General features: G+C 39.6%; 1 protein-coding gene across 4 annotated transcripts in view; it reads right to left on the reverse strand.

The window, feature by feature from the left end:
- Positions 1-6,927: 6,927 nt before the first annotated feature.
- The window catches only part of usp10 (ubiquitin specific peptidase 10), a 30,684-nt gene continuing 16,636 nt past the window's right edge, over positions 6,928-20,975 (reverse strand). For all 4 annotated transcript variants that reach the window (XM_074617918.1, XM_074617910.1, XM_074617901.1 and 1 more), the window contains 10 exons: positions 19,820-19,911; positions 18,788-18,897; positions 18,640-18,698; positions 18,450-18,553; positions 17,924-18,023; positions 16,487-16,667; positions 13,191-13,356; positions 12,291-12,435; positions 11,624-11,689; positions 6,928-9,888 (listed from right to left, as the gene is read on the reverse strand). In XM_074617918.1, coding sequence (XP_074474019.1) covers positions 9,701-9,888; positions 11,624-11,689; positions 12,291-12,435; positions 13,191-13,356; positions 16,487-16,667; positions 17,924-18,023; positions 18,450-18,553; positions 18,640-18,698; positions 18,788-18,897; positions 19,820-19,911 — 1,211 coding nt within the window. In that variant the 3' untranslated portion in view covers positions 6,928-9,700. The remainder of the gene's footprint in view (positions 9,889-11,623; positions 11,690-12,290; positions 12,436-13,190; positions 13,357-16,486; positions 16,668-17,923; positions 18,024-18,449; positions 18,554-18,639; positions 18,699-18,787; positions 18,898-19,819; positions 19,912-20,975) is intronic.

Here is a 20,975-nt window from a genome sequence, read left to right on the forward strand (position 1 = left end):
TTAGAGGTGATGGAGAAGATAAAGTGACTGGAATTCGGAGTCTCCGGCTAATTCTTCAGCCTACAAGGATGTAAAGTAATTGAAGATCATTAGCTTCTGGCAGCTGTAAAAGTGGACGGTTTGTTAGTTTGTTAGCACCATTTATAAAGGGCTAAATAAGTTGTAAGTAATGGGCTTATTAATGGTTAGTAAATAATCTACAAACGATTTATATAACAGTTAGTTATAATATATATAAATTATAATAATATATATATAATAATATTATATATATGATATATATATATATATTATATATATAATAATAATATTATAATATATATAAATTATTTTTGGTTGCCAGGTTGTGACAAATCCGTTAGCTGGAATTTATCATTTCTATTTGGTAATAATAATACAGTTACAATATCTTTTCTAATAAGCTATTACATCTGTAGTTGTAGTTAAAGAAGTAAGTCATTAATGACTTCTTGGGGCAGTGAAGGTTAGAGAAGGAGCTTGAGACCGGAAGGTCGCCAATTCAATCCCCCGGACCGGCAGGATAAATCTGGGTGGGGAAAGTGAAAAGTAGCGCTTGCCCCTCCATCATTACCACCACTGAGGTGACCTTGAGCAAGGCACTTAACCCCAACCGCTCCAGTGGAGCTGCTCGAAAATGCTGTCGGTCGGGATGGCGTTATCAGCTGTTAACCGCCACATGAGAGCAGTGCAAAGGACGCCAGTAAAGCATCCGCCTAAAACGTGCCGTGCAAAAGTAAAAACAAAAGTATTTCTAATCTATTTGTAGGAGCTAAAATCTACTACTTTAGCTACTGAGGTGATTAGCCCTGGACTGACCTTTTGTTGCATGTTGTGCTGTACAAAAGTGATCCTCAGGCCGCTCGTTGGGTTTACAATAACTGTTCACTGTTCATAAATTTAATAAGCGTTTTCGACGGCAGCAGCTGTTGTCAAAAAAAACACAGAAGTTCTGTCTCTTTGCTATAGAGACGGGATGACCCACCTTCTTCATCATCTGATAGGCTAGTACTCGCTTCCGTCGTTGGTCGGATTGGTTAGATTTAGATATGCGTAATGATACAGAGTTGTGGTAAGCCAATCACAGGCAGAGTAGGGCGGGTCATGCCTTCCCTACAGTTGGATGAGTACTATGGCTGCCCGGCTATGTAAACAAAGCACAGAGAAACTCAGATTGCAACACACACACAGAGGGAGTTGATCAAAGCAGTTACAAGTCCATTTCTGTCATAACGCAACTAGTTTTTCTTGTTTTGGGGTGATGTTTCAACATATTTGTTTACCATATGGTTATCATAACCAACCAAACAAAACAAAGCAATCAGTTCAGCTGGTTGCAGCAGCTACCATTACAGATAGATTATAAACATAAACCCATCCAGATGTAGGATGTAAAAGTGAAAGATAACACCATATTATATATTATCACTAGTTGTAGGTGTGCCAATCAAGTGAAATCAGCTTTTGTAGTTTGTCTGCCACTGGTCCTCCATCACACATTTTACATCCCACATTTAAAACAAACTTGTACAATGTTCTTAATTGGAGCCCAGATAGATCTGTTTTAGGGAACTTGGTGTAAAAAACATTTAGGAGCCCCTGCTGTGGATTACTAAACATCACCTGCTTCATCACATGAACGTGTTATCAGTAAATACAGTTCACATAATTATATAATAGGTGTCAGAGAGGATAAAGAGGAAAACAAGGATCTCCTGCTTTGAGTTCATCACGTGTCACTGTGGTATCTCCTTGCTGGCCCTGCAGAGGCTGTGTGTTGTGACCCAAATAGTTCACATCTTATTCCATCATGAGCTTGATTTCTGCCCTAAAAACATCTCAGATATTTGCAAGAGCACGGCCACTCAGAAGGAATGCCGGTTTGGGCTCTGCACTCAAAATACATGTTTAACAGGAAGTCTAGCCCATCATGCATCTGTTCTCTTTCTTAAACGTCCTGCAGAGATGCTAGCGACGGCGGCTACGAGACACGAGACGAGCTCATTGGATGACCTCATGGGGTCCATCTATATTACCGAGCACACTGCCTGGAAATACTTTATATTCTACATTTGGCTTCCCTCAGCTAAAAAGGGCCTCCAGTCCTCTTTGTTGGACAACTCATCCTTTATGCCGGGGGTTCTCACTTTTCGTTTAAAAAAAAATGCTCCATTTTGTGTCACTGCATCTGAGACATATATGTCTGTAAAGGTGAGGCTCGTGGGTACCCATAGAACCCATTTTCATTCACAAATGTTGAGGTCAGAGGTCAAGGGACCCCTTTGAAAATGGCCATGACAGTTTTTCCTTGCCAAAATTTAGTGTAACTTTGAAGTGTTATTTAGCCTCCTTCCCGAAAAGCTAGCATGGCATGGTTGGGACCAATGGATTCCTTAGGATTTTTAGTTTTTATATCATTCCAGTATCCTTCCTCTAGCTTTAACACCTGCTTGTTACAACCTCTGAAAAACAGAATAGCGGCCGTCGGATTTTGAAGAGGTTAATCTAACCATTTGTCAGTACCTCCGCGGCCCACTAGGTGGAGCTCTGAGGCCCACCAGTGGGCCCCGGCCCAGTGGTTGACAATACCTGCTTTATGCTGTGTAGTTTTTTGGGATATCAGACAATTTTTTATTTCAGTAAAATCATTTTCTTTATGGGCTTGCAGGGATTGTGATGTGCCAATTTAAAGATTCAATAAATGGTGATATTTTGATCTAGTGAATGATATTTAGATCCATCGTGATGTCTAATGCAGACCAGGGGCATTTTCTTCCAACAATGTGAGAACACTATTGTGTTTTCTCCAGAAATGACAAGGAACCATTGGCCTCATTAATTACACAGCATTTGAATTGGCTGCAGCTACCTTTACAGATTGATTATCTAAACATGAACCCATTCAGACACGATATCATTTTACTCCTTACACAAAGTTCTGTTTTTGTGCGTCAGTTTTGATAATATTCTGGATATGACGCTTACCAGCAACATGAGAAACTGTGTTAGAAACTGTGCTGGGCGCAGTTTCACAAGCGCGTCGGAGATCTACGGTGGCCTCCAGGTAATGTAAAAACGTGAAAGGCTCTCTCTCTAGAGTCAGTGTTTGGTTTGTCCGTTCTGGACTACTGTAGAAACATGGTGGACTCCGTGAAGAGGACCTGCTCCACATGTAGATATGAAGGACTCATTCTAAGCTAACAAAAACACAACAATTCTTAGTTTCAGGTGATTATACACCAATGAAAACAGTTATGAATATTATATTCCATTTCTGCTAATAGATCCTCTGAAATGTTACACTGTTCCTTTAAAGGCTGCGGAGCACCAATTATTTACGCTCTGAAATTTGAAGCTTATTCGAAACACAAATTTGGCATCAAACTCAATGGCTTACCTGTATAATATCCTATCTTTTTGACACATTGTAAATCAGAAGCACAAGTACATATTTACCGGTCTTGTACCGTTGAGAATACTATTACCGGACAACAGTCCATAAAGTGACTAAGGGGATTTTCCGGATTTAGTTTTTTATTGATTTTTTTTGTAGATGCTCTAATGACAAAACCTCAATCTGTATTTCCAGATCCTGAGCATACCCTTATGACAAACGTTTGTAATGGTGTTACTAACACTTGATGACTCTATTGAGGGTTTTTTATTCTCAGAAGTGTTATTCATTTCTCAGCTGCATCAACCTAAATACATAATTCATACCAGGACAAACGGAAACTAACAACTCAGTCTCAGTTGAAGACAACAGAAGGATTACACAACTCAAACATCCTCGTCTTGTTTACTTTTTGACATTATATAATCTTGGGCAGGTGGGACCCTAGTTTTTATTTTAATGAAGCTCAAGGGGAATCACCATCCCCGACACACACACACGCACACGCACAAACACACACACACACACACACACACACACACACAGCAGGACTGTTCTCCCTACACAAAACCCAGAGCTGGTTTGTTTGGACAGGGGGCTTGTGGAGGTGCTTGAAACTCTAGTTGCCATAATGTTTACTCTCCTTAGAAACTGTGGAGTGCTGCTGGACCTCTAAACAAGACGCACAAAAATGAGATGCAGAGGGGGAAAAACTGTGGGAGACTGAATGAAGAGACCATATGGTGTACGAGGCTGATTATAAAAACAAACCAGCGGGCGGATCGTAATGGAACAGGAAATACACAAAGATCACTCTTACGAGGATGAAGAGGTGATAAGAGGCCAGATTAGTCAACTGTAAGCATTATGTGCGGAGAACAGAGGAGAACACTGGATAACGATCGCTGCATACTGTAGCTTTAGTGGTTTGTAAAATCTTGAATGGAGGACTGGCACCAACGGAGTACATGCCAGGCATTCCAGCTTCAAGGCCATAGTTTCACCAAGAAACTTCAGAGCCAACAGTCCCGGCAGAAGTAACAATCTACTGTATGCACATGAAAAGTGTCAGTAATGTGTACATCAGTAACACTGCTGGAGCCTTTTTATCCCCTTAACACAGTGGTTCCTGACTTTTTATGGCATGTGACGCCTTAAAATAATGCAATATGGTATTTATTATTATCATTATTGGTAATCATTTTATTTTCTATTTATTTCAATTATTTTGTTTTGAATTAAGTATTTTTGTTAATTTTAATAAATCATAATTAATAAACAAAAAAAACAAAAAAAATATGATATAAAATTAAAAATTAAATTAAAAAAATGATAAAAAACATCAGCAGTTCCATCAAGTAGTCTTTCTATATTGTTTAATTTAAATACTTTTTATGGGCTTTAACAGATTAACATACTCAGTATTTCACAAGAAAAAGTAGCAAAAGTGAGAATAAAATCAGAAAGAATTAACATTATTTTGAGTAAATTGTATCAATGTAATCACCTTGGGACCCCCAGGGTGCAAATCACTTCCTTCAGGGAACAAGAACGTTTCAAAGTTGCCACCAAGACTTCAAAATAAGTGACTGGCTACCAAAATACTATTGACCAACTTCATTATGAGCATCGGCATCCATGACCTATTAGATGAACTAGATCTCAAGGCTCCATCACTCCACTGTCTTAATATTGAGCTGTGGTGGCAGCTGCTTGGTTAATACAGGAGTTAATGCCCGTGTCCTGTCTATTGAAACACATGACTCATTAATTGGTTTGTGGAGCAGTTAAACATATAGATGTGACAAGGCTCCATTGTTCTCATCTGCGGCTGCGGCTGCGGCTGCGGCTGCGCTGTGATTGGTCATCTCTCCACTCTGAATGATTATTTTGATTAGCGCTGTCAATCGATTAAAATATTTAATCATGATTAATTGCATGATTGTCCACAGTTAATTTTCATTCATCGCAAATTAATTGCACATTTTCTATGTACCTTAAAGGTAGATTTGACAAGTATTTAATACTCTTGGGAGTGAGCAAATATGCTTGCTTTATGCAAATGTATGTATTGTATATACTGTATTTATTATTGGAAATCAATTAACACAACACAATGACAAATATTGTCCAGAAACCCTCACAGGTGCATTTAGCATAAAACATATGCTATCAAATCATAACATGGCAAACTGCAGCCCAACAGGCAACAACAGCTGTCAGTGTGTCAGTGTGCTGACTTGACTATGACTTGCCCCAAACTGCATGTGATTATCATAAAGTGAGCATGTCTGTAAAGGGGAGACTCGTGGGTACCCATAGAACCCATTTTCATTCACATATCTTCAGGTCAGAGGTCAAGGGACCCCTTTGAAAATGGCCATGACAGTTTCTCCTCGCCAAAATTTAGCGTAACCTTTGAGCGTTATTTATCCTCCAACAAAACAAGCTAGTATGTCCTGGTTGGTACCAATGAATTCATTAGGGTTTATAGTTTCATGATACCAGTACGCTAGCTTTAAAATTGAACACGCTAAAACCTCTGAAAGATCAAATAGCGGCTGGGCCTGATGGCAGCCTGTCAGATTTTTAAGAGGTTAATTAAAAATCTCAAGTTGCGTTACAGATATTAGCGGTGTTAATGAATTTACGCTTTATTATTGCATTAACTTCGACAGCCCTAATTTTGCTCCATGGTACTTTAATTATCTAAATGGCACAATAACATGCTCTATTACAGGAAAGGAACATGAAGGCCCATTCTGTTCTGCTCCTTGTATTCCCCGACGGACGCTGCAATACTGTGACCATTACATTTACTGGCTTGTGTTGAAAAATATGTCCTACACATTTTCAAGAAACCACTCAAAGACTTTAAAAAGGCCCGTGGGCAGACGGCTAACACGCATACATACACCATCATCATCCCTATAGTTTGGCTGAAGGAGACACTTGTGCGTATAGGTGGTCTATCGGCGGGTGTCCAAAACATGTACTTTGCCCTCGAGGCTTTAAAAAAAAGCCCTCTTGTAGTCGCCATCTGACATTAACAAGGAAAATACTGCGCTTGATTGTAAGTTTGAGTGCAAAAGCCACATTTCAGTGGATGGCCGAGCTATAGTAAGGAAGGAATAAATAGTAATACTAAAGGGCAGAAAAACCTTACACAGCAAATTTTTCAATGATGGGTTCTGCTTCCCATTAAAGCAAACACAGGCGAGCTCAGCCACGGCCCTAAAGAGAGCCGTGTGGGCACGGACGCCGCCAGCTAGACCACAGGAGGGGGAGATACAACATACTACAAATACTACACATAGTATATGTTGACATGCAGGAACAAGAGACCAATTAGCAGCGTGTGGTAGACCAAGACTCGGTGGATCGTTTTGTTGTTTTGGTTTATTGTGCACATTGTTCTGTAGGCCAGTCCAGGGTGTAGAGACTGCAGATGTTTTCAGTATTTACTGTATTATAAGAAAGCCAAGTAGTCTTCTGACTACACTTCATTAGCAAACTGCTTTTTGCACAATCCTTTATTTGAACAATTAACAAAATAGAATGCTGGAGGCTTAAAATTAAAAGACAGTATAGATTTTTTTTTTTTTGTTTAAGGTCAATATCCCAACAATTTCCCCAGCAGACAATAGTGTTAGGAGCACATACTGAAAAGAGACATTATTGAAGCATTTCACCAGCACATTTCCTGACCAGCCATGACAGACCGAGATAAAACTGTACAACAGAAAGCTCAAGGTGTCCGTTCAAAGTCCCAACTCCCAAACATTCTTCAAAAAGGGGAAAGAAAATATGCAAATCAACAATGTCACAATTTGTGCAGATTTGACTACAGAGCCAGCAGCACAACTGAACTATCATTAAAGTTAGAAGATGGATCGACCGTGTGAACGGCGTGCCTTCGTTTCCTGTGTGGAATGAGTCGTGAGCGTGGCAGCAAGACCTCGGATGGAGAAGGCAAAATAAAGTTTGAATCTATATATTGAAGGAAAGGCAGCAGGGCCTATATTAATGTTGTCCTTTGGTTTACTTGGGGAAAGGTTTCTGACTTTGAAACCCAGAAGAAAAAGTCAATTGAGACTATGCACCACATAATGTTAGATGACATAGAAGCTAGTAGCTTTAAATTTAAGTTAAATACTTATTAAAATACAGGAAAATGTTTTTACACTGCATCATCTCTTTGATATGAAGCAGGAAAATGTGGGACAACCACCGTCTCACCTGTGTTCTTTGTTTTAATCAACTGTGTGAGACAAAAAGGAGGACTTTTGTGGATAAAAGTCAAAGTACACAAGCCTAAATTGTGTAGAAATACTTGAGCTGATCACATTTTTAAAGTGTTAATACTGAAATTCTGACACTGGTGGTTGCAATGAAATGGGTTTTGAGACGAAAAAAAAAAAATGAATTATGAAAAGAGAAAATGACAAAAATGGAAATAAATATCAAGCAAAGAACTAGTTCAATTTTATTCATTGTGCTTTAGCCTGTGTAATTTCTTTTCAAACACCAATTCAAATGCAAGCATATTTTTTTCTGAAGGGAGCGAGAGCATGGGGACATCCAATAAATGATCAATGACAAAAAAAACTAACATCTTTTAGTAACTCAAAACAAAAATCATCACAATCAATGAATGATCAAAAAAAAATCAATCAATATCTTCAACAAAAGCAAACGCTATCTCCTTTTGTGCACATGTCCGGGGTTTTTTATGCAGAGCTTAGCATAGATGTAGTCCCACTTCCCCTCAACACTCAGTTTCCCTCGACTAGGAGGAAACGCTGAGCCACAAAAGAGTAAATACATAGGTGTCAGGTACAATCCCCTAACTCTGCACAGACATTAGACTTGCTGTTGGCGCCTGATTAGGGTTAGACTTGTACACTGAGTGGAAAAAACATCACACGTTGAACCTAAGGCAGCCCCCGCTTTCTGCTGAGTTGGGGGGTAAGAGGGGTGGTGTGGCTCAAAACTACACTGATAAGCCACCTATACACAGGTGGAACCTTTAGACGAGTAAAGACAAAATAAAGAATGGATAGAGAAGGAAATGTACAAAGTAAACAAGGGCAGGTTTTGCAGTGGACTGTCTTGATTGGTTGCCATCTCTCCAGTGCAATAACTGAGTCTAAAAACTAGCGCGGTCCTTTAGGACCCAAACAAGTTTTCAGTCAGTTAGATTTTATATTCTTTTTTTTTTTTTACATTTTAATCTAAATAGTTGCAAAATATGCATTTGCCTGTCATATTTTAATCATCAATCAGTTTATACTTTGTGCACAGAAGCTTGTTATTAAACTCTAAAGCGCATTAATATTTTTTTTTATAGTCTTTCTAAATCTAAACCCAGATACCATAACAAGGATCTCTCAAACAAGGAAGCTGTTCAGCTCTCAATGTCCCACCTATCTTTTTTTTTTCTCCCTGTTGTTGATGGCTCAAGTTGTACCTAGATTTAAAAGCATCATAAAAGTGAGGAAATGGAGGAGGAGGAGTTTGTGTTGGTGGCAAAGAAGACAATCTGGCCTTGGGAGGAGAGACTCATGATAATGCTGGTGCTGGGCCTTTTCAATGCAGTAGGGCAAATTCAAAATAGGCTTTTAAACTGCTGCAAACTCATTAGGCCAACAGTTCTCCTTTTACTAAAAGGCAAACACTGATATTTTCTAGCTCATTTCCTTAAAAAAGGTAATTCCAACAAGAGGAATTACCCCAGCGGTCCACTTGCAGCCTGTGGTAGATAGTTCTTCCTGTGTGTGAGTCCACGGTTTGCCATCTGAGCCGAGCTGTGGGCTCAGTCAGAGGTGCGTCTCAGGTCCTAACATGTGACCCCCAACCCCACCTCCGTCTATTTCAACAGTCCTTTCCTCGCTGCTTTAAAAGTAAAAACAAAAAAAGGACAAACCAAAAACAGCAGTGGTGCAGAGAAGAGAGAGCAGTCACAGGGAAATCTTTGTGAATGCGGCTTGGTTCTCTTCCTCCAAAAAGAAAAAAGAGACAAGGAAAAAGGTGTTGGAAAAGCTGGTTCTCAGGAAAGCGGGGACAGGAGGGAAGAAGAGGAAAATCTTGCAAGAGAACAAGTTGGGCAGTGTTCCTGTTCGTTAGTTTTATGTGTGTATGTGTCGATGTACTGTCCTGTCAACGAGTGCATTTGGAGCATGTATGTTCTGTGTGCGTTTGTGAATATATTCGGGTATTCTTGCGTGTGTGTGTGTGTGTGTGTGTTGGGATGTGTGTGTGTGTGTGTGTGTGTGTGTGTGTGTGTGTCTACAGCAGGTCGACGCGGCGGTAGTACAGCAGGTAGGCGGTGCGCTCTGCAGTCTGCTTCACCACCTGGTACTGGTTGATGACCTTCACTGCCTGGTCGTCAATGCGCAGCCAGCCGTTAAGACCAATGTGGAAGACATCCGTGGTGTAATGACCGCCTGTCGCGCTGTTCCCATGGTGATAGACAACTGGTTAAGAGACAAGGGTGGGGAAAAAAGACAGAGGAATGTTGGACATTATTTAAAAGTTATTACTCATCCATTACTTCAAAGTGGGGCACTGCTGCGTAAGTAGTTTTTTGTTTTTGTTTTACTATGAGCTGTTTAACCCACAATGTGCAATGTAGCTCAGTTCACTCGTGACTACAGGTCTCATCACACATGAAAACAAGTGCTAACTGGGTGTCGCTCATTTGCTTGTAATATTTTTGCTTTCTCAACGTCTCATAAAGTTTTAAAAAGCTCATAGATTTCAATCGTGGAACTAAAATAAGTAGATCTAAATTGATGATTTAATGATTAATTACAAAGAGCTTTAACTCCAGCTGGATGAACTATTTCCTGGAAACCAAAAACGTATTCCAAAATCGTTTAAATCATTGGTTATGATCCCAAAGTATTTCCTGATGTCAAATGAAACGACTGTCAACCAGATGTATTCAGGTTCAACACAGAGAGGGAGAGCCGATCGTTAAAGTAGGTTTCTACTAGAAAGTGTTTACATACTTTAAAGTTCAAAAAACACATTTTTCGAATACCGTCTGTCTGAATGTACTTATGGCAAACCGTTATTAACATTTAATAGCTAAGCTTGACTATCTGGAATTAACATTAGAGATATCTACATCGGCATTTTGACTAGTCTAAATTACATTCTGACTAGTCAGAATTAAATTGTAGATATATGAAACTGGAATTACAACTAGTCAGAATTCAGTTGCAGTTGAAATCAATAATTCACATTGCAGATATCTGCAACTGAATTGTAGATATCTGTAATGAGAAACCCCATACACATGAATGTCAAAAGTAGTTTGAATTGTACTAGTCAAAATAGAATTACAGATATCTTGAATAAAAGTTTTGACTAGGCAAAATGAAGTTGCAGATATCTGTAACGAATATCCAGTCTAGCTATTAAATGTTAAAAGGGCTTGCCATATGTACCTGTATTCACCCTCTGTCTGAGATGCTCTGTTTTAGTGCCTCTCTTTAAGACCCTGGCTTTAAAAGGCTAGGACACGATCTTGAGCTATGGGGTATGACGTATGCGCAGTATAACCCATAAAGTAGGCTACTATTGACAACTCAATGAAACAAATCAATCATCGTTATATATATATTATTATTATACATATTTTATGATTGTGCGCAAGCTAGTGGTATGTTCAGCAAGTGCAGACCAGATTTTACTGCACATGTGTACCCCAATGATATGACTCAATATGAAGCCGTGACATCTCCTATTTTAACCCTCCTTGATTTGCGCTGTCGGCGTCTTTACAGTGTCACTGCAGCCAGGGACTCACTGGGTGTGTCAATTACACAGAGTTTAGCAGCACTTCACCTACAGGTGAGTGTATAGTTGTGACATCACAAACTTACAGAAACCCAGACGACTCGTTTAAAAACAGGCACAGTTTCTGAATACGGACTGTCTGCATTTCTCCGTGGATTGACCGTTTTGATACGTTCACAGTATTTATATAGCACTTAGACCTGCTTTATATAATCAAAAAAGACATGGAAATTTCTACAATATGAGACCTTTAAATACCCTTGGCATCAGTTATTTTGGGCCACATCTGGTGGATTAACAATACCCACAGTGACAATATGTTACAAAAACGACAAAGTTACAACCTCCCTTGAAGCAGATTAACAATGTGACTGAAAGTTCATAAACAACAAAACAAAAACACACCTGCAAAGAGCCGGTAAGTTCTTTGGCCTTTCACAACTTTGCTCCGCACTCCAGCGGACAGGAGATCTGAAAAGTGATCAGTTAGGAAAATCCACTGATTAGACCTAGAAGTTGTAAAGCATTGCTTAAATTATAATTAAATACAGAATGTGTTGCACCCGATCCCTCCAAGGATGTCTACAGTCATGATAATGATTTTGCAACCTGATTCAATCAGTGCGTAATGGTGTGTCATTTTCATGAGTCACAAATGAGCAGATTGTTCCCCTTGAGGAGTGACAAGTCACTCTGTCTTTTTGAATATGACACTTGAGTTTAATTTTGCCAACTCATCGAGGTTAGAGTTATGTCACGATTAGTTGACATCAACTTAACAAAAACATATAAATGGTTGCTTACATTAAAACGATTGCCTGCTGCATGTAAGTACATGTTCACAATCATAAAAACTTTGACGAGTCCCAACTACGATAATGAAGATACAGTAAAGTGATCCAACAGGTTATATGTCTTTGGTCCTTGCAGGTAAATTGGAACATGTACTTCTATATAAAAAGCACTGAGCACTGTTCATGAACTTAGTGTTTAACAGTGTAATGTGTGCACCAAGAGTCCATAGGTCAAGTTAAAGGCCTGGTGTGCTCAGTAGAGTATCATAGGTCCATACCTTTGCTGATCTCCAGGTCGACGGGGTAATCAATGTTCTTGGTGAGTTTCTGGCAACCTCCAGTCTTTTCAAAAACAAATCTCTTGAGATGGAGCACCAACACAGGAGGCAACTCTTCCAGAGTCACCCTCCGACTGATCTCAATCTGAAAACAAAGACAAAAAGAAGAGAAAGACGTGCAGTCAGAGAAGGTTCTGTGATGGATAAAATCCTATAAACTTGTTCTAAACAAAACAGGAATGAGAACAAAACAAGTACAGAACAAGCGGTAAGATTTTGTTGGAAGCACGACAGCCTGCTTATCCCTTCAAAGTAGTGACTCATGAATCACTTTGTTTTGGGGCTTTTAAAACGTTCAAAAGACAAGAGCTTGGCTGTAGACCAAAGTTTAACTATCTCTGAAAAGACAAAGACCAAAACAATGGGTTTATCTGTTAGAAAAAAACAAAGATGCCCATTATAGAGCTGCAACGCAAATGTTCCCTGCACCAGTTGTTCCAACTTAATGTTCACAACTTAATGTTCACTCACTAAACCATTTTCAGACAAGTGTTTTCTTCACTAGTTGTGAGGTCTTGTGTACTCTTGTGGAAATAATTAGAACATTTGTGAGGAAAATTCATAGTTTCTATGAAGATTTATGCCTTTTACCATGTGTTGCCAACACCACTCTTCATCTACAGTATATGTCAAACCATCAAGGCACATGTCAAGATTAGAAACATTTCTATGGCAATAAATCAAGTCAGAAATCCATTTGAACATTATAAATATTTCTGCACACTCCCAAATAAAATAACTCTGAAAAACACAAAATGACACTTAAATTTTTTGTTGTTGTAAATTAATAACAAGTGACACTAAATAACAGACTAAAACATGAGTGTACTTTATTCATACCTCCTGCTTGGTTTTAGTGGTGTAGCCCTGGACTGACTCTCGTGCCACCAAGGTTTCTAGAGCCTCCTGGACAGTGCGGATCTTCTCTGACTGGATGTCCAGCTGCAGGGTGAAGAAAGGCTGCAGAGTGGCCGACTCTTTAGAGTTTTGTTGATACACCACCGATCTGACAAAGAAACAAAACACCAGGTTACTTATTAGCAGATGCAAGAAATTATCGTTTGAAATAACTCATTACCAAAATAATTACCTATTTCCATAACTTGCATTGCTCAGTGTGAACAAGGTTTTGCAACAAATGTTGAATTTTACAATCCTTAAATTTGTGAATTAGCACTAGTTATAATGTATTTGGGCAATATTGCAGCTCACTTATTGGTGAAGGACAATTATCTATTAAAGATATTGTTAGCAGACAGCAAGAAAACTGCAAAGCGAAAATGGTTACAGATCGAACCTCCAAAAAAGACTGATTGGATAGATACTGAGACTAATATTCAAAGTATGGAGAGAATTACTTTTTCGCTAAATCTACGGGTTAATACATTTTTGCAATACTGGGAAAAAAGGATTCTGTTGATCATCAACAGACCTTTATTAATTAATCTAAGCATATCCTGATTACACCATCTGACCCAGATGATTTAAAAGGAAAAAAATCTAAATCCAATATCCTGGCTTCTCCTGATGGTCGAATGCTTCTGCTAAAAACACTTTAATTGGAAAAATAATTTTCAAGTTGTAACAGTGATTCACAAAACAAATACTCCGACTAGTGCGTGAAAAGCCAAAGGGTTATAGCCAAGCTCAGAGGGCGTACACACCGCACTCTGTAAACATATACTCCTCTATTCCATTTCTCTCTGGTTGCAACCATTTCTGAGAAAATAATCCTTAAAGACACTGGGCGACCAGTGAAGACCAAGACCGTGCCAGACCAGAACCTCATAGAACATATTATTTAGGCGGGCTACACCCGCACAGGTTCTTTCCAATTTGTCTGAAAGTTAAGGCCTTTGTTTGTGAATGTGTGCCCCACGTCTCGCTGTCGAGACTTCTGACCACCATCGGCCCACAGTGGCTGTTATTCTGAAGGACTGTGGTGCTAGTGGGACAAAAGCTGGAGCTGGCCGGTGGCAGACTGATTTGTGATGGTCAAAAACGTTTAGTCAGAAGCTGTGTAACCGTTAAATGGTGCGCAGATGAAAATGACAATTATCTCCAAAAGTTGGTGTATTAACTGGGAACAGAAGCCATAAAAAAAGAGGATAAAGCTCTGTGACATTTCTATACATAAAGAAAATTAAACAACTCAAACAAAACTCATGGCGGTATTATTTTGTGAGCGCATACTTTCAGTCTTCAACACTGTGATATGGTGATTAATATTATAGCAGATCACTCCTGAATCACAAGATGTACATTTTCATTTTCACAAAACAAATGTTCCTTCTTCTATTCTTGCCTCTTGTGACAACAGCACAAGAGACTGTCTGAATAGAGAAGAGAGAACTTGCTGTACCACGCCTAGGAAGGGAGACTGCCATTCAGTCACACAGCTCCCATGGTAACGTGGACATAGTTTTACACAAATGATATATGACATACATATTAGACAACACAAACACTGCATTAGTATGTTCAAACTAGGGCTGTCAAAGGTAACATGATAACGCATAAACGCAAGTTTGTTTTAACGCCAAATTTTGAGGATGTATCACTGTCACGGCCATTTTCAAAGGGGTACCTTGACCTCTGACCTCAAGATAGGTGAATGTAAATGGGTTCTATGGGTACCCACGAGTCTCCCCTTTACAGACATGCCCACTTTATGATAATCACATGCAGTTTGGGGCAAGTCATAGTCACGTCAGCACACTGACAGCTGTTGTTGCCTGTTGGGCTGCAGTTTGCCATGTTACAGTACCTGTGAGGGTTTCTGGACAATATTTGTCATTGTTTTGTTCATTGATTTCCAGTAATAAATATATACATACATTTGCATAAAGCAAGCATATTTGCCCACTCCCATGTTGATAAGTGTATTAAATACTTGAGAAATCTCCCTTTAAGGTACATTTTGAATAGATAGAAAATGTGCGCTTAATTTGCGATTAACTATGTACAATCATGCAATTAATTGACATTAAATATTCTAACTGATTGACAGCCCTAGTTCAAACGTGTGCATCATCCCCCCTGCATTTACATAGCATGCATCTGTACTTATATGAAAATAATTCAACTATTGCTTTACAAAAACACATTGCATTATCAGAACAAGCCAATCACTGGCAGGCTGATTACTGAGCTCACTTTACACCGGAACCACCACGGTTTAAAACTGACCCATTTCTCTTCTGTAAATGTATGTAGCTCTGTTAATCACAACCCATTTATCATGCAAATGCTAGACGTTTTGTGAAACTGTGTAGGGTTGGGCCCGTGTAACATTTTTTGAAACCAGTTTGATATGCAGCCAAACACCGGATTGGTACAGCGAATTTTACCACTAGTTGTTTCACTTGACTCAGCAGCCGCTCCTGAGTGGAACATAATGAGACAGAGAGCCCAATGAATGTGTTGCCACGTTTATGTCTTTCGACTCTCCTCTTTCGTCGGCTTCAAATCCATAATGTTGCCACATTGGCGCAGTTTTAGTTTCGCCTCCCCAAAAAACACAGGAACTTTCTAGTAAAACACAACGTGCTCATCTCCCCTCCCACCTCTATTGAAATTTCGTGTCTCGTCTCTTTCATGCTGCTGGCCTCGGCGTGACAGTAACTTGCGCACGGCCTGTCAAACACTAGTGGCTCCGTTAGTCCGTTTATAAACCTATGAAGAGCCGGTTATAAAACTAATGCAATACAGGTTAGATTTAGCGCCGTGATGCCGTCGGCACAGGCTGCTGATGTCGGCTACTTATTAATTTGCCTGAATGTGTCATAATGACAAATGACGGTTCAGCCTCTTTGCATAAAATCAAACTCGCAAATGTGTACACCGGACCAGACCGGCAACAGTTATTAAACATATTCTGAGGTAATGTAGTTTTAGAGCAAAGCCTTTAACCACTTCTCTTACAGGAGAAAGGTGCGGCATACTGATACTACTGACTGTACTGGGAAATATAACTTGCAGCATCATGGAGCACTTTGTGAACTTGAGAGCAAAATTAAATACACAGAAAACAGTCCACAAGTTCTCCAGCCATCAAAATGATCTTAGGGCTCATTTTTTCCACTTCACATAAAAATGTATTTCTAAAACAATTTCACAGCGATCTGTCATCATACCTGATGTGCCCACCAAATATGTCAGTGATGGGTGTGCGGACAAAGTCAGCTTGGCGAGTGATGGAAGTCTTGTTTCTGGGGCCAACTTGCTCCCACTCGTCCTCACTACCTTCTTCCTCCTTATCAGCAACATCTTCCTCCACACCTGGCTGAGACTCTGGCCCGTTGGGTGTGGGAGCTTCTGTTCAAAAAACATGAAAGAAAGAAAATACTTTAGAGGTCAAATGATCAAAGTACATCAAACGGCCTTGAAGTAAGTTAAACGAACTCCTCTCCTGAATCCCATGTCAGTTTACAAGTTACAGGAAATGTAGCCTTCGCTAATAGCCGCCCCCGCTGCTCCTCAGAGCAGACCTGCATGGAGCCCACACTGTCTCTAACTGCACTCCTTGCATAAATATCTAGCTAATCTTTGGGGAAAACAAAAAAGCATTTCAGAGAGAAACAGACAGAAGGGTCTACAATATGCATTTGGAGGATATATTAGGATGTCAAACTGATTCAGCAGCGAGAACAGTTTAAGCTAAAGCCTACTGATCAGTGTAAAAGTGAATCACCATCACCTGGTGATCGAGACAGAGGACAATGAACTTAAGGAACAACACTGTTCCTGTAAAGCCGGGTAGGTCATTATTCACTGTTACAATCATTACAAAGCAAAAGCATCATGTGTATACTTCATATCAGTATACCTTCAGTAGCTACCGTAGCATAGTGCTAACGCTAGTTAATGATGTGCTAATGTACTCTGCTCCACAGGTTTTCATGTCAAAAAGTAACGTTTTAGAAACGTATACTGTATCTCCTTCCAACCTCTCTGGGTAACGAGTATCACCGGTATACAACGTTTAACCATGACTAGCTCGAAATCCACAAAACCAGCCTGAAAATGAAGAACATCTGTAACGATTGCATGTGGCAGAGCCGTATAGTTGTCGGACCCTGGTCAGAGCTGGCCGATGCAGAGATGGCCTGTCTGCGTTCGAAGGGCGGCACTTAAAGAGACAATTCAATAGCACTTTAACTGATACTATGATGACCAGATGATAGAAGTTTCATTTTAAAACTTGTGAACTATGCATTAAAGCTGAAATTTGGATTGGTGTGGTGGTGCGCATATTTATTGTAGATCGAGAAACTGTTTTGAAATGTTAAGTTTGTTCAACTGCAATGGCATCTTTATCACGTCAGTAAATAATACATTGGTGTTCATGTTGCTGAGCTGGTCGGTGAGATCTTAATTTCTTATTTCACTGAAAACAATAAGTAGCAACTTCACAAACTTTTTTGATCATGCAGAAAGTGATGCAATTCATCTTTATCTTAAACACAGAAGAGCAACGATGTGCAAAAATGAATTAAATCAAACAATAACTGTAATGATCTTATGTTCCTTGTGATATGGTTTTGTTATGGAAGTGATAAAAAGATGCTTACTCTCTTCCTGAGGCGAGATAAGCTTTTTCAAAGCCAGCATCTCCTCATGAAGTCCGTTGAGAGTGAAGCCAAGATACTCCTCTGCATCCTCTTGTCGACCCTGCGAGTGGAGCACCAGGAAATCAGCGCCAATTAAAAACACTCTACCAGGAATGCTTACTGTCAAATAAAACACTGGTATGCACGAATGAATGTGCAAACAGTCATTCATTGAGCTAAACAGACTGAGAAGCAGGTTTTACAAGAAAGACAGGGTTAGTGTAAGCCTCGTTAAATATCAAATGATAACCCTCTCAATCAGTGTTTATACAATTCCATTCATTAAAACTGAATCAGAATTGACTCGGCACGTGTAGCGCATGAACTGCATTTATTCAGGTAGTTATCAAATTCAAAACAAGGACATTCTCTTCAAGCACTGTATGTTCCAGAGGACGTGTATTTAAAGAGTGTGATCATTAAACAAACACCTGGATGCATTGCTTTATAGTGAATACGTATTTGTTCCAGAGGCAGCATAGTTTACCTTCTCAGAGAGACTTGACTTGATGAGAGTGAGGAGTCTATAAATGTAGGTCGGTTCAAACGGTACACCGGGCCGAATGTCTTTCATGACCTTATCACCAACAGCTGTGGGCACAGTTACAAACCATACGTCAGTGATGCTGGCAGAAAATTATACCGAATGTCTTTGGATGTGATGTCTAATGTCTTACCTTGCTGTTTGGCTTTAGATGGCACAGGCATGTTGTTGAACTCATTCACCAGCCGTACACTGTCAGAGACAACAAATACACGATGGTGATGTCTCTGAGAAAAACATATTTCAGCAATTTGATTTCAATTTGCAGAAACGCTACTTACAAGTTGTCCATCATGGGTGTGGAGGTACATGGTCTCTGCGTTTCATTATGCAGAGGAATGGACTTCAACATGTGATACATGGGAGGGCACGCAATCAGAGCTTGCAGGGTCTGAGTGTTCAGAGTCAGGGTGGAAAACAGCATGTAGGAAGAGTTATATGACACTAAGCTGCTGTAATATCTATAATGTGATACCAATGGATGAATATGTTCTAATTTGATGATCCCCTGGTGTTTTGTAGCTCGTAAAATTCTGATTTTTAGTTGTTTTTTCCAATCAAACTGAAATTCTGAATTAAACTAATCTCCATAAAACATGCGATTAGTCATTGATAACATGTTTTGAGCTAACGGTACAGTGTGTAGGATTTGGCAGCATCTAGTGGTGTGGTTGCAGATAGCAACCAACTGAATACTCCTCCACTCACTCCTGCAGTAACGTGAGCCACCAAGTTAAAAACCGTGGTAATGATGTTTGCCTCACTCAAAGGCCATCCTTACCATAATAACACTAATTTAGGAGTAACAGAAGTCAGACAGCGGCTGCCAATACCACGGTTTCGCACTCTGCGGCTCACTTTACCGCACGTTACTACGGTGGCCTTCAGGTAACATAAAAACGTGAACGGCTCTCGATTCATAGTTTCAGGTGATTATACACTAATGAAAACATAGTTATGATTATTATATTCTATTTCTGCTAATAGATCCCCGAAATCCTACACACTGGACCTTTAAAAGAAAACTTGCATTTTTTTACAGGAAATTTCTAGGCAGAGCCGAAACTCCCTCCTCAGCAAGTGTTAGCCAAAGACAAACAACTACATTTCACAATGGCTCAGTATTTAAGGAACACATACCAGCTTGCTCACTTGACACCATTTGTCCTTTGTTTCATTTGGCTTCGCACCAATATAAGAGCTAGTAATATTCCCTACAGCCAAACATATACTGTACATGTGTAAACACGGTGGTGAAGGGTTAAAAAAACAAAAACATTGCAGTAGCAGCAAAAAGCAGAGTGAAAGGATACAGCGTTGATATAGCACCAGTTTCCCTTGTTGATCAGTCCTCTCGGCTGCAAAGACACTGGTTTATGTATCAACTTCACATTCTCAATAAGTTCTGGGGATTCAAACAGACACATTGTTCTTAAACAGGTAGCCAACAAACTATGAAAACCCATATCAGCATTATTTTGCAAACGCATACTTTCAGTCATGAATATAAAAGCAGATCATTCCTGCATCACAAGAAGTAAAATTTCATTTTCACAAAACAAATGTTCCTTCTTCTATTCCTGCCTCTTGTGACAACAGCACAAGAGACTGTCTGAATAGAGCAAGAACTCACTGTACCACGCCTAGGAAGGGAGACTGCCATTCAGTCACACAGCTCCCATGGTAACGTGGACATAGTTTTACACAACTGATTTAAAACTAATGCATCTAATGACATATACATATTAGACAATACAGAGCATTCGTATGTTCAAACTTTTTACATCTTGTACACCCTTTCTCTTTTGTAAATGTATGTAGCTTAACAGTGGAGCAGACCAAACACCATCAAATGAACACATTCAAATAAAAACTGCTTAAAGCACATTATTAGAAACAGTGGAGACAAATTTCTATCTTCCTGTAATCGCATTACAGATTACAGTCAAAGAGGTCCAGTTAGAAAAGATTTCGTCAAGCAAGGGTCTGGAACATCATAATATCTAACTTGCGTTATGTCAAAAGATTTGTGCTTGTGTTTGTGATTTGTGCGCACTTCCCATGCCGCTTTTAATAATCGCCATTAACGTGGGATGATTTACAATGCATGCAATTGGTCTGTGAGTTTACTGGGCCGCTAAACCAGTACCGTAAAGGCTAGAAATCTGCACCGGTTAAAATAAAAACGCTCCATCAAGATTGAATAATTCTCAATAATAGGTCCGGGTAGTACGGCGTCTGGGTTCGGACGCAGACTGCCTATAAGTGACCTGTGGCCTATGGTCTCACTATGTTGCACCATCCTCCCACAGAAAAAAACAATTAGTCTAGAGGGTCTATGTGACCCACTGGTGCTTTTCAATATATGTAAATCCAGCAGTTCTAGTGTTTTAAAATATCTGGAATTGACTGATTGCTGTATAAGAAAATCATGTTCTGCAGATAAAAATACAGCCATAAGCATGCCTA

Source organism: Sebastes fasciatus, chromosome 2 (assembly GCF_043250625.1).
Source record: "Sebastes fasciatus isolate fSebFas1 chromosome 2, fSebFas1.pri, whole genome shotgun sequence".
NCBI lineage: Eukaryota > Metazoa > Chordata > Actinopteri > Perciformes > Sebastidae > Sebastes > Sebastes fasciatus.